General features: G+C 35.5%; 1 protein-coding gene across 1 annotated transcript; it reads right to left on the bottom strand.

Annotated features, from left to right (window-relative positions):
- Window positions 1-348: 348 nt before the first annotated feature.
- Window positions 349-900, bottom strand: LOC113312069. The gene has a single exon (XM_026560836.1). It carries the CDS (start codon window positions 898-900, stop codon window positions 349-351), a length of 552 nt encoding a protein of 183 aa, XP_026416621.1.
- Window positions 901-14191: the final 13291 nt, after the last annotated feature.

Genomic DNA, 14191 nt, shown 5'->3' with positions numbered 1-14191 from the left:
CTTCTTTAAAAGTGCTTGCTTTTTTTTGGTTTACTTTTGGATTGTTTATTACTGTTAGATTATGTACTTAATAAGCATGTTTAAACCCATTACCATTATAGTATACTCATTCATTAGTCTTTCTCTCTTTTTCTTTTTGCATTATTGTTCTTTTTTGTTTTTAGTTCGATTTTTAACTGATGAGATGAGAAGAATGATTAGGTTAGCACCATCTAAGGTTATCAGTGCACGAGTCACTAGTCCAAAATTTATAGTACATATAAAAAGACTTGTTTTAGGTCAAGTTTTTATATCACGACCGTCACTTTTTTTTTTTTTTTGAAAGTTAATATATCGAAGAAAACAGAATTACAAGAGACTAGTAGAACTGTTGGCTGCTCTTATCTCGTTAGTGCAAACTGAGATACGAGAACCTACCAACAGATTGTTATCCTCAGTTTGTGCACACATTGCGTTTGAAATTAAAAACTTAAAGTCATAATCTAAAGCAGGTTGAATGAAAGATGGCATTTGTCCCGATTGTTGTTTGTGAGTGCCTTGAGTTCTTGCTTGTTTCGCTAAGACATCTGCAACCTTGTTAACACTCCTATGATTGAAAGTAAAACCCAAAAAAGACTCACATGACTTTAAAATCCTCATTGCTTCATAGATTATTGCTTGATTTCTCCATTGAATTGTATTTGCTTGACCTTGTGCAAAATCAATAACACCCTTGCAATCTCCTTCAATCCAGAAGAATTTGCAGTCCATGCTTGTCGCCCACCTTGCTGCTTCAAGCAATGTCAGTGCTTCTGCCTCTTCGGAGCTGGAGGCATGGATGGTCCTAGATCCAGCTTGGATAGTTGTACTTGTTGCAACATGTAAAATCAGTCCATATCCTGTGAGACTATTTTCATCCATCCATGAAGCATCAAAATTAATCTTATATTTATTTGGTTCAGGTGGAGTCCATCTTTAGTTGTCGTTAGTACTCAGTGTTGTATGAGTTCTTAGTGTTGCTCCTAAAACATATGTATGTTCTGAAGTCAAGGCAGAAGAAGTATCTAACAAGGATGGTGACCAAAATTTAAGGTGTCTTAGCACTGTTAAAAAATTTTGTAGACTAGTTTTCGATTTCCCTTGAAAGATTCTCAAGCATCTTTCTTTCCATATTATCCAACATTTTGTGGCTGTGATTTCAATCACATTAGCTTCCGAATTTCCTGCAATCCAATTAAGGTATATATTCATGGAAAGGAGATCTGAGTTAAGATTGAAAGTCAGACCTGCTAACGGTGGTAGCATCCAAACTGATTTTGCATAAGCACATTCAAAAAATATATGTTTTAAAGACTCATAGGGATGATTATAGAAAACGCAATGTAAATCGATAATTTCTCGATATTGACCCATTAGTTTCCTAATTGGTAATGCATTTCCACAAGAAAATCTTGATTTTCTGTGATATGTTCAACTTCCAAAAAGCTTTCCAGAAAGCAACATTGTCCTGAGTAGACTGATTAGGAACATTGTTTTGGATTTTATCATACATAGATTTCACGGTGAAGTTACCATTTTTTTTAAAAACCATCTTAAGGTGTCTTTTTTCATTTTTCCCTTGCGTCTGGAAAGAGTTTGATCTTTAAAAAAAATTCCATAAATGTTTGAAGGAAAGTTATTTCTAACTTTGTATGAATTCCACTTCTGTGTATCTGAGTCGATTAACTCGGCTACAAGTGTTAAAGAATTTGGGATTGAACCACAATGTGCTTCAAGAGTCTCATCTAAGTCCGGTAACCAAATGTATGTCCAAATATTAGTTGCTTTGCCATCTCCTACTTCCCAACAACTGAATTTGTGTATGATTGACACTCCCTGTTTAATGCATTTCCAAATCCAGGTTTCATTATAGTGCTTTTAGTGTGAAAAATTGTAGTATTTCTAAAGTATTTGTGTTTTAGAATACTAGTGCACATTGTCTTTGGTTGTGAAGCTTCTCCATGCTAGTTTGGCTATCATATCCAGATTCATTTTATTTGCATCTTTGAAACCTAATCCTCCCATAACTAAAGGCTTCCACAGGAAATTAAAACCTTTTAGGTAGTAACTGATGAGCACGCAACTATGACGCATTTTCACCCATAATTACATTAGTTAGGACTCAATTTTCGCTAATAAACTTGTGTTTGTAGGTATTTTTAAGCAATAAACATTTTTGGAAGAATCGGCTCGAAACGTTGGTATAGGCACCCAGAGGACAAATGTTATTCGAACTCCCAGTTTTAGATAAGGGGTACACTAATTACTATCGGCACTCCAACACTCAGGATAAGGGGAGACCTTCTTCTTCGTTTGAATTTTCAATTTTGGCGGGAAAATGGTGGCAGAATTAGGGTTTGGCTTTTGGAGGTGTTCGAGTGAGACTTAATGCCTCAAATCGAATGGATATCTTCCTTTTGGTAAAACAGGCTTGGTAAGGTCTTTGAATTGGATCGAATTTGGCTAGAGTGATCGATTTGAGGCAAAACATAAAAAATACTTTTGGCGGGAAAGTGGTGCAGTGAACTGGCAGAATTTGAATCAAGAGTTAGGACGTGATTTCATGAGATTCAATGGTTTAATTTGATGGGCTTGGTTTGTGAGAGCTAAAAAGGGTCGGTATGGTCAATGGTTTGGATTAGATTTGGCTACAGATTCAGATTGACGAAAACAGAGCAGTGGGTATTCATGGGATTTCTCGGGATTTTCTGCATTGAATTTCAACGTGATCTGGTCAGATTTGTGGTTTGTTTTGGATTGATACCACCCTGTACGACTAAACAGGGATGGTAAGTCTTTTGATTGCGAAAGAAAAGGGTTGTTACGTGGATTCTTTGAAATCATAATATCTCAGGTCTTTATTATAGCATCCCGAGTTATGTGTGTGTGATTCAGAGTTTGAACGTGTTCTGTGCATGTTTGTTGGCTCGAGCAACAGTTTGGAGCGTGGCAGAGATAAATAAGGAGAGTTTGCAGCTGTAAAACGCGTACATGAGAAGAAAAAGGAAGGAATATTTTCCCGTGTCTGGCAGAGTTATTGGGAATTATTCCGGAGTTATTACAGTGATTCTGAGGCCCTGTCGAGTATTTATAGAGTTTTGGAGTATCAGAGAAGTTTATGGAGAGTTAGGGGACGAAAAATGGTGAGAAATTAGAGTTGCAGAGCTTGTCTCTGCTGCTGCCATTGAAGGAGAGAACAAAGAATATAAGACCCTTATAGACAGTCGTTTTGCTACAGTGTCAACGACAGTTTCCATTTATCGTTCTCTGTAACAGTTGTGTTTGTAACAAATATAATTGTTACAAACCCGGTTTTAATCAATTTTTCTCCCATTTCATCATTTGTAAACCACCTTTGAGCAATAAAAATGAATTTTGAGCGTGTTTCCAATTTGATGAGTTAAACCCAAACACTGGGACAACGGAGGAAGCGACTTTTCATGATTGTGGTAAATTAATTAATTCTTTTATTGACTTTTTTCATAGATTTAATTGATTTATAATTTCAATTAATTACTTGTTATTTTTTCTGATGTCGCATGCTTAGTTTCAATTACTTTTGATGCGTCATGCTTACAACTTACAACTAATGTTTTATGAAATTTAATTTTGGCAAAGAATTAGAGTCACAACTTCTTTTGTTTGAGGTATATTATCTAGAGTTAATGACTGAACCATAAGAACATGAAAAGTAGTGAAATCTTACGCCCAGTGTCTTTTCATCCTGTGACCATTTTTTTATATATATATTCTTATTTTTAGTATTTTTTATATATAAGTCTAAAATAAATCTCAATAAAGTCTGAGTGAACGACAACCTTATTTACCACTATATAAAATTCCATCAATTTTTCGTGCCGCCGACGCGGACTTGTTTTTAGATTTGTTTTTTGGGTTTTATTTTATTTTTATTATTTTTGTTCTTTTTTATGCGTTTTGGTATTTCTGTTTGCTTTCAGACTTGGAGCTAAAGAAAAAGAGAAGTACTGCAAAGAAAAGCAAATCCAAAGAAGGAAAGAAAAGAGAAATCCAAAAGGTGTGAAGAAGAATATTTTTGTATATAGTTATTTCATTTTTATTAGATTTTATTTTTAGAAACTGTAATTAGGATTTTTTTTTTTGTATTTTTTTTTATTTATGGACTTTATTTTTAGACTTTTGGACATTTTTTTTAAAAAAAAAACTAAAAAAGGGTTAAGTTAAATAAAACTGCTGCAGGGGAGGACGACAGTTACGATATTGTCTCGACCCCTCAGGTTCGTACACTGACATATGAGTCGGTGGCCTGAGTTGACTTCAACGGTTCATTGCCCATCGTGGTACGGTAGGTAAGACTTTATCCACCCACGAATCCCCTGTCAGTGGGTTTTATTTTGTGTTGAGACTCTGGATGTCAAACCGGTATAAGAATAGCCAATACAATGATTATCCAACTGAACAATATGGACATCACTCTCTTTATGACTATAATGTAAATAGTGGTTGGGAACGCCAAACTTTTGAAGGTTATGGTCTATACCATGGCGAGCCCAATTACTATCCACATTCCACCGGTCATACGAGAAAATTTCTTGTAATTCCTCTCCCCTGTATGAGGCACGTAAGATACTTGAGTCAACACGTAAGTTACTTGAGTCGACACATAAGTTAGCGGACACAAATGACTTACTTATGGACGAAAGAACTGTAACAATGAGTGAAACTTCTTTAGAAGATAACCTCAGGAAGTTGGCTGAGTCAACATGTGAGACAACACGTGAGTTTTCTGAGTCAATACATAGGTTTGAATTAGAGACGGAAGAAAGAATTGCTCGAATTACTCTTGATTGCCAATACATTCTTTCCAATATCACCCGTGAAAATGAGGACAATTTTTATAATCAAGATGACGAGGTTAGAATTGATAACACAACTTGTTTAGATGAGGTTCGATCATTTTCATCTTATTATAATGATGATTATGATGTGGACAATGTTGATGAAGAACCTGAATTTTTTAGGCATAGTGATCAGGAATTTGTTACTCCAATTGAGTTTTATAATGATAGTACTATTTTTGGTTTAAATCCAAATAATTTTAATAATTATTCACCTATTCAAAAGGATGAGGATTTGACTAGAAATACCCCTGTTTTAGACGATGTAGTATTTCCTTTTCACGAAGCCAATGATGGTTTAGAGGAACGAGTTTATTTTGAGTCTATCGATTTAGAAAAAATAGTCTTAGACAAAGAAAGTGAACTCGTAGAGATGAGTGAGGATGAACCTGACTTAGAAGAATCAATTGACCATTTCCAGGAATCTAATGACCTAGAAATTAGGGAAGTTGTGACTAGTCTTTCTAGAGACACTGAAAACTCTAAGTTCGGGGGTGATTATCATTCTCCATGTGATTTAACTCTTAGAAAGGTCCCTCACTTGGGACTTCATATATGCCGCCTCAACCATTGTGCCATATTACTTTCATACTAGCTCTCTCAAACCTAATAATTTCCAGGAAGAAGTTCAGTTGTTAGAAACCCATCCTCTGGTTGATGTAGTTTACCCAGGCTATGATACCCAGATTGATTTTGTTTTCGCGCCAAATATTTTTCTTTCAAATGTGGGAACGTATGAGTTTGAAATGTGTCAGTTATTAAGTTTTAAGACTAAGCCTAAGTACTTTAGAAGATTAAAATCGACGCATTTGCCTAAGATTGACCACCACTTTCATCGCGGTCAATTGTGTAAGTCAAAACTAATTGTCTTTAGGGATCCGCAGTTATTCAGGTTATTGTTATGTGCTTTAAAGTTTTTACTTGAGTTTTCCAGAATCTAATACCTAAACTAAATCTTAGCTTTAAGGAATTCCAGCACATGAAAATATTTTATCTAGACCCTTTCATAGAGCCTGAACCTTAACCACAGCTAGATGTAGTTGTCTTAAACAGGAAACTAGACAAGGGTGTTCTTTATTTGTCAATTTTATGTTGCTGATTCCTTTTATTTGTGGTAGCTTTATTTAGTTTTGATGATCCACAAATATTCCGGCTGCTACTTTATGATTTTATGAGGTGACTAATCTTTTCTTAAGCTGGCTGAAGACTTTAAACTTAGCACTTGCTGGGAGGTAACCCAAGTTTTCGATACTCTGGTAATATCCTTCCTCACTTCCTTTAAATAGTAACAATTTCTCCTTGTTCATGTTTTTAATTTTATCTTTAGAACATTGAGGACAATGTTAGATTTAAGTGTGGGGGAGTGGTTATTAACTTTTTATTTTTCTTTTTTTTTTCAGAAATTTTCTTGCATATTATGACAAGCTCTTGGGCGGATCTAGAAAATAAAAATAAATATATTCTGACCAGCTGTGTAGCAGGTCTAAAAAAATAAAAAATTATGATTGTTAGGGTTATGACAAGCTGTGTAGCGGGTCTTTTCTTTTTTCTTGCATGTTATGACCAGCTGTGTAGCGGGTCTAAAAAAAAGACCAGCCGTGTAGCGGGTCTCTCTCTCTCTCCCTCTCTCTATATGACCAGCTATGTAGCGGGTCAATTTTCTGTTTTGCTCGAGGACTAGCAAAATGTAAGTGTGGGGGAATTTGATGAGCACGCAAGTGTAGCGCATTTTCACCCATAACTAGATTAGTTAGGACTCACTTTTCGCTAATAAACTTATGTTTGTAGGTATTTTCAAGCAATAAACATTTTTGGAAGAATCGGCTCGAAAAGTTGATATAGGCACCCAGAGGACACATGTTATTCGGACTCTCAGTTTTGGATAAGGGGTACTCATTTGATAAGGGGTACACTAATTACTATCGGCACTCCATCACTCAGGATAAGGGGAGACCTTCTTCTTCGTTGGAATTTTCAATTTTGGCGGGAAAATGGTGGCAGAATTAGGGTTTGCCTTTTGGAGGTGTTCGAATAAGACTTAATGCCTGAAATCGAATGGCTATCTTCCTTTTGGTAAAACAGGCTTGGTAAGGTCTTTGAATTGGATCGAATTTGGCTAGAGTGATCGATTTGAGGCAAAACATAAAAAATACTTTTGGCGGGAAAGTGGTGCAGTGAACTGGCAAAATTAGATACAAGAGTTGGACGTGATTTTATGAGATTCAATGGTTTAATTTGATGGGCTTGGTTTGTGAGAGCTAAAAAGGGTCGGTATAATCAATGGTTTGGATTAGATTTGGCTGCAGATTCAGATTGAAGAAAACAGAGCAATGGGTATTCATGGGATTTCTCGGGATTTTCTGCATTGAATTTTAACGTGATATGGTCGGATTTGTGGTTTGTTTTGGATTGATACCACCCTGTTACGACTAAACAAGGATGGTAAGTCTTTTGATTAAGAAAGAAAAGGGTTGTTACGTGGATTCTTTGATACCACCCTGCTACGACTAACCAAGGATGGTAAGTCTTTAATATAGCATCTCGAGTTTTGTGTGTGTGATTCAGAGTTTGAACGTGTTCTGTGCATGTTTGTTGGCTCGAGCGACAGTTTGGAGCGTGGCAGAGATAAATAAGGAGAGTTTGCAGCTGTAAAACGCGTACATGAAAAGAAAAAGGAAGGAATATTCTCCCGTGTCAGGCAGAGTTATTTGGAATTATTCCGGAGTTATTACAGTGATTCTGAGGCCATGTCGAGTATCTATAGTGTGTTGGAGTATCAGAGAAGGTTTATGGAGAGTTCGGGGACGAAATAGGGTGAGAATTCAGAGTTGCAGAGCTTGTCTCTGCTGCTGCCGTTGAAGGAGAAAACGAAGAATATAAGACCCTTAAAGACAATCGTTTTGCTACAGTGTCAGCGACAGTTTCCATTTATCGTTCACTGTAACAGTTGTGTTTGTAACAAATATAATTGTTACAAACCCGGTTTTAATTAATTTTTCTCCCATTTCATCATTTGTAAACCACCTTTGAGCAATAAAAATGAATTTTGAGCGTGTTTCCAATATGATGAGCTAAACCCAAACACTGGGACAATGGAGGAAGCGAATTTTCATGATTGTGGTTAATTAATTAATTCTTTTATTGACTTTTTTCATAGATTTAATTGATTTACAATTTCTATTAATTACTTGTTATTTTGTCTGATGTCGCATGCTTAGTTTCAATTACTTTTGATGCATCATGCCTACAACTTACAACTAATGTTTTATGAAAAAAAAAGTTGGCAAAGAATTAGAGTCACAACTTCTTTTGTTTGAGCTATATTGTCTAGAGTTAATGACTGAACCACAAGAACATGAAAAGTAGTGAAATCTTACGTCCCAGTGTCTCTTTATCCTGTGACCTTTTTGTTGTATATATATTTTATTATTTTTAGTATTTTTTATATTTAAGTCTAAAATCAATCTCAACAAAGTCCGAGTGAACGACAACCTTATTTACCACTATAAATTTTTTTATCAGTAACCTTTATGTTTTTCTTTTCCCCACCAAAAGTCTCTTTGGATTGCGTTTATCCTTTCAGTAATCTTTTTTGAAAAAGCGGGGGTGTAACAACCACACACAATATTTCGTTTTCGCAATATGTATGGACAAACTCCAATATACTTTCAAGAGAATCAACTAGACAGTCGGACTCAATCTTTAGAAAAGTATATCAAACAGTTATATCTCAATTTCTCAATTCAATCCGCAATCAAACAAATAGGAATTTGCGAGCCCGATTGAATAAGAGAAATAACTTAGACGGTATCACAAACCAATATCCAAGTGTCAATCGATTAAATCAACAACCAAAGGCCGGATTCAATAATTGAATGAACTTATCGCAAAACCAGTGATATTTAAATTATATAAGCAAATGTAATGCGAAAAAGAAATAACACAGACACCAGAAATTTTGCTAAAGAGTCAACCGTAAATGCAGAAAAACCCCGGGACCTAGTCCAGATTTGAACACCACACTGTACTAAGACGCTACAGACACTAGCCTACTGCCAACGAACTTCGGACTGGAATGTATTTGATCCCTAACCAAACTAACACTGATCAAGGTACAGTTGTGCTCCTTACGTCTCTGAACCCCAGCAGGATTCTACGCACTTGATTTCCTTAGCTGATCTCACCCACAACTAAGAGTTGCTACGACCCAAAGTCGAAGACATGATAAACTAATCTGTCTCAAACTAATAAGTCTATTGATATAGATAAATCTGTCTTCCACAAAAATACCTATGAGTTTTGTTACGTCTTTTGATAGATCAAGGTGCACAGGAACCAATTGATAAACCGGACTTATATTACTAAAGAACAACCAAGTATTATCAATCACCTCACAATAATCTTAATCGTATGGAAGCGAAACAAGATATTGTGGAATCACAAACAATGAGACGAGGATGTTTGTGACTTCTTTTAATCTTACCTATCGGAGATAAATCTCAAGCAAATCTTAGAAAAGATAATACTCAATCACGATAGTATAAGTAAGATCAGAACATGCAACTACAGCAAAAATAGTTGGGTCTGGCTTCACAATCCCAATGAAGTCTTTAAGTCGTTAACTTACAGGGTTTTGGAATATACCTAAGGTTAAGGAGAATCGACTCTAGTCGCAACTACTATCACACAGGAGGTGTGAGGATTAGGTTTCCCAGTTGCTAGAGTTCTCCCCTATACAGACTTCAAATCAGGGTTTGATAGCTTTGAAACGAAGCAATCAATATTCACCAGTTAGATGAAACCTGATCTAAGAGCCAAGCTAAGTTTCCTTGAAACCAAAGAAATATCTCTCCACCGTTAGATGCTCTTATCTTGTTATACACAAATGAAATGTACCTTCATTTAGATATGGATAACCTATACCTAAATGTGTACACTAGGTTGGCTCAACAATAGTTAACCCAAGTTAGCCATATGAACACTTTCATACCAACCTTATTCATATTAACCACAACTAGTTCAAATGACTCAAATGAAACTAGTTATAGAGCTGTTCAATTGTTTACATTCTCGTAGAAGCATACAAGATACAATTGAAGCAAAATCGGTTTGATTCACTCGAATCAATTCATGAACATAATAGACACGGTTTTCAAAAGATTGCATTCCTTATTATATAAATGTATTAGTTCATGGCAAAACCGATTCTAGAACTTAACCCACTCAAGTATGCAAACGGGTATGCATACTTAAGTAGCCGGACTTGGATTGTGTCCGACAGTAGGCGAACGGGTACGCATACTATCACACATCCAAAACATCAGTTGAATTCAGTACGAGTACGGGGTACGCATACAATTGTTCCCGGACTTCAACTGAGTTCGCCAGTACGCGTACGGGTACGAATACCAAGGCTCCCGGACTTTACCTGACCTCGTCAGTAAGCATACGGGTATGCATACTATACCGGTGTCGGATCGACATATATGCAAGTACGCATACTATGTCTACAATCCAATTATGATTAAGTGTTATAAACTCTATTTCAACCATTGAAACATTCTTAGAGGATGACAATAGTTGTTTTCACAAACTATTAGCATCAAAACTATTTTCAATTGATTGACATAATCAATACGAAACATTCCGAGTCTACATCAAATGAGATGTTACAAGGAGATTTTCATATGATCATCTTTTGAATTTCATCAAGAACATAAGATGAACTTGGTTAAAGTGAAATCTTACCAACACATATTTCGAAAAAGATGTAAGCGAGTTAAACTCAGCTCGAAATATCAAATGTATATAATCGAATACTATATAGCTATACGGCTTTTGTCTCAATATAGGAGATAGAGTGGAAATAGACTTTCCGAGTGATAGATGAGTTTCAGTCTCCACATACCTTTTGTTGATGAAGTTCCACAAGCTCTTCTTAGTAGTTCTTCGTCTTCAACTGATAAACGCCGTGAATTCTAAATCTTAACCACACAATCTATCCTAGTCCGAGGCATATTTATAAGTAGACTAGAAATCAAGACTTATAGTTTTGATCACTAAACTTGACAAACAAGCTTGAGATAGCAATGCTTGCGAGTTTGACCGAGCAGTGCTCTAACAATCTCCCCCTTTGTCAATTTTAGTGACAAAATTATCAATACATATGGATTACAAAATAAATAAACTTTGTAGCTTCTCATCCAAATGCTTGATCTCCTTGGTTCTTCAACATTACCCGAAATCTTCGTCACTTCCAAGTACTCCAGTGATTTTGAACGTGTTCAACTCAACATCATAGTTGTTGAAGATCCGTAGCCATAACAATGAGAAAACAATTGCTCTCAATTATTCTTATACAATGTCGTAGTATTATTACACAACATCAAAGTCCAATTGTATCACAACTTTGACAACAATACTATGGTGATATGTATCACTCCCCCTTAGTCAATACTTCATCTCACAATGAAAACCACTCGCCCTTACATAATGATATGTAAACCATATGTATTTTTAGTGTGATCTACACATTAATTCTCCCCCTTTTTGTCAATATCGATTGGCAAAGGTATGAAAACTAGTGGGATCCTAATGAAATTTTCATAGAGATACTTCATTACCAAAAGAGAACACATCAACTTTGTTTCGATGATTTCACATAGTCGAACTAGTGTATTCATCAAGGAGTTTATAAGGATACAAGAAAACTCCTACAATATTCCACAACCGCACTCCCCACAAAGATATGGCAATTAAGCACAAGTTCAATTAAGAACTCTCCCCCATAAAATGTCATTCCCTAAAGAACAACAAGAGCGGGCTTACTTTTACAAGAAAAAAAGGATTTCTTTGGACATAATAAAATCACATGAAACATGAATTTGTGTCCAAAAATTTCAATTGAATTAACCACAAAGGAATTGTCAATTCAATTGGCCATGCTCAACATAAGAAAACTTACGGAGAAACACAGTACATTCACAAAGATGTGGATCAGGGAAAGACCAATACTGCGGAATAATCAAAGATTCATTCAATCTTTTATCACTATTTGCATAGAGACATGTAATAGACTTAATCTTTGTAAACAAAAGTTTATCCTATCTTCCATCAATTATTTGCATAATGACATAATAAGCTGAACTTTTGTTGTCAAAAGTTCATTCCATCTTTTATCAATATTTGCATAATGACATATAATAGACTTAACTTTTGAGCATATATGGGAAAATCATAGTTCACAGACTCAAACACACATATCACATAACAAGTTGCAATATACAAAACCATAAAGATTAATACTGTAAAAAAATCTTCCAAATAAACTTTAGAATTTAAATGAATAAATCTAAAGACATTGCAAGATGAAAACCGTCGACAATAACTATGTGTAATCACAATAATTGATATTCCAAACCCCAGTTATCCTTCTTAAAAAAACAAGAATAAGTTTCCATAAGAAGTTTCCTAGACAAAAATCAAGGTTCTTTAATAACCTTATACCTTTCGATGAATCCATCATAGAAGGTGTCGCTGATTTTCTTGATTCTCTTGACCGTGGATACTCCATGTTCAAGAGTTAGAACATTGACTTTACGATCAACAACACAAGCAAGTTGTCTAGCCTTAACACAGTCCACGATGAGCTTCTTATGATTCCGTATCAAGATCTTTTGATTAGCAAGGATTTTTGCATGTCCATCAATGAGATGGTTTATTTGCAGTTGAAGATTTGAAAACTCGACCTTTGAATCATCCTAAAAACGAGTTAAATCCTTAACGGATTCAGAAATCAAGGTGTTGTGCTCTTTCCTTGCAAGCATCTTCTTCAAAACAAGCTTTTGAACCGAAACACATCCTTGAGTATCTTCTTCCATATCAAGATCCACAATCTCTGTAGATCTTGAAGAGTTCTCTATATAATTTTTGTTAGGGATGGAACAAAACAATATAGTATAAATATATGTTTGTGAACAAGAGAAGGAAACCCTTGTTGAGGAGACCCTATGAACTCACAGAAGGAAACACGAACGTCCGTGGACCGGCGACAGAAGGTTAATGGAAAAATCCAAAATAAGAAAACACATGAATTTTCTTGGATCAATATAATTTAGAAGATCACTTTTAAATTAGAGCACAGAATGGGATCAAAAAGATCACGCAAAAAAGAACTTTTAACGAAACCACTAAAATAGATAATACTATACATCACACTTGAGCATCCCTCAAACATCGTCCTTGCAACTCTCAAGTTAGATACAAGAATGAGAGTACCTGAAATCAGGTAGTGGAGTGAAATGTAATCCCACTACGATCATTGAGAGAAGACTTGTAAATATCATCTGAGGGTTTTTTCCATGCCTCCCTTACCTTTCTTTGATTATGACCAATTACAGACGGATTGGCCATAAACCTTTTTGAACTACCATCAGAAGGATTTTTCTGAGGATTATGTCTAGGACTTCTAGAGATAGGTTCCAGAGGATCAGGATTGTGAAATTTCCACCTCCTAGACTTAGATCTACCAGTCTTATTCTCACAAACACTGGGAGTGTGTACATTTATGGTGAAGGAGTTTACACCAAAAGGAGAAACACGATTCCAATTGGGATTTCGAGATGAAAGATCATTGAAATACTTTTTATGAGAAAACTGGTTTTCTGCAGGAATGCAATCCATTGTAGATGTCGTCAGACGATTTACTCTGTCGACAGTAAAAAGAAGTAAATTTTGAAGATCAGAAATCTGTTTCTTTCTAGCAAAACAATGAAGAGCATAATGTTTCATTTTCCCACCGAAGGAGCATCATCGTGGATCGGAAACATAATTCCTTTGACTCATAACCTTTTTCGACACATGCGAATTTTGCAAGTGTTTCAGAGCGGGTAATTCCTTGGAATAAATTTTTGTCATGCTTGGTAATACCTTAAGAGTATCTGAAAAAGGTAATGAGGATGACTTTCTCATTAAAACAATGTTTTCCTTTTTCAAGGTGTTATACTGTTCTTGGGTGCATCGAAGGGATGCAACAACTTTCTCTTTTTCAACACGATGGATGTTTATTTCTGATGAATGAGCCTTGATTAAACGTTCTTCTCTAATTGAGTCTTCTTTAACAGTATCTTCAAGCAAACTAATCTTTTCACGCTGTAAAGTAGTTTCTTGAATCAAATTTTCGATATTGTTAGAGAGAGATTCAATAAAACAATAGAGTTCACGCTCTCTTTCAAGAGACTTCTCAAATTCATCAATGAGCTGATCATTCTTTTCTTCAAGTGTCTTGATTTTAGAAG

The sequence above is a fragment of the Papaver somniferum genome, chromosome 9 (assembly GCF_003573695.1).
Source record: "Papaver somniferum cultivar HN1 chromosome 9, ASM357369v1, whole genome shotgun sequence".
NCBI lineage: Eukaryota > Viridiplantae > Streptophyta > Magnoliopsida > Ranunculales > Papaveraceae > Papaver > Papaver somniferum.
The sequence above is the reverse complement of the archived record's forward strand: the minus strand, read 5'-3'. Positions and strand labels throughout refer to the sequence as shown.

Coding starts and splice junctions, on each gene's coding strand:
- LOC113312069 (XM_026560836.1), bottom strand. CDS start 900: ATGGATGAAAATAGTCTCACAGGATATGGACTGATTTTACATGTTGCA.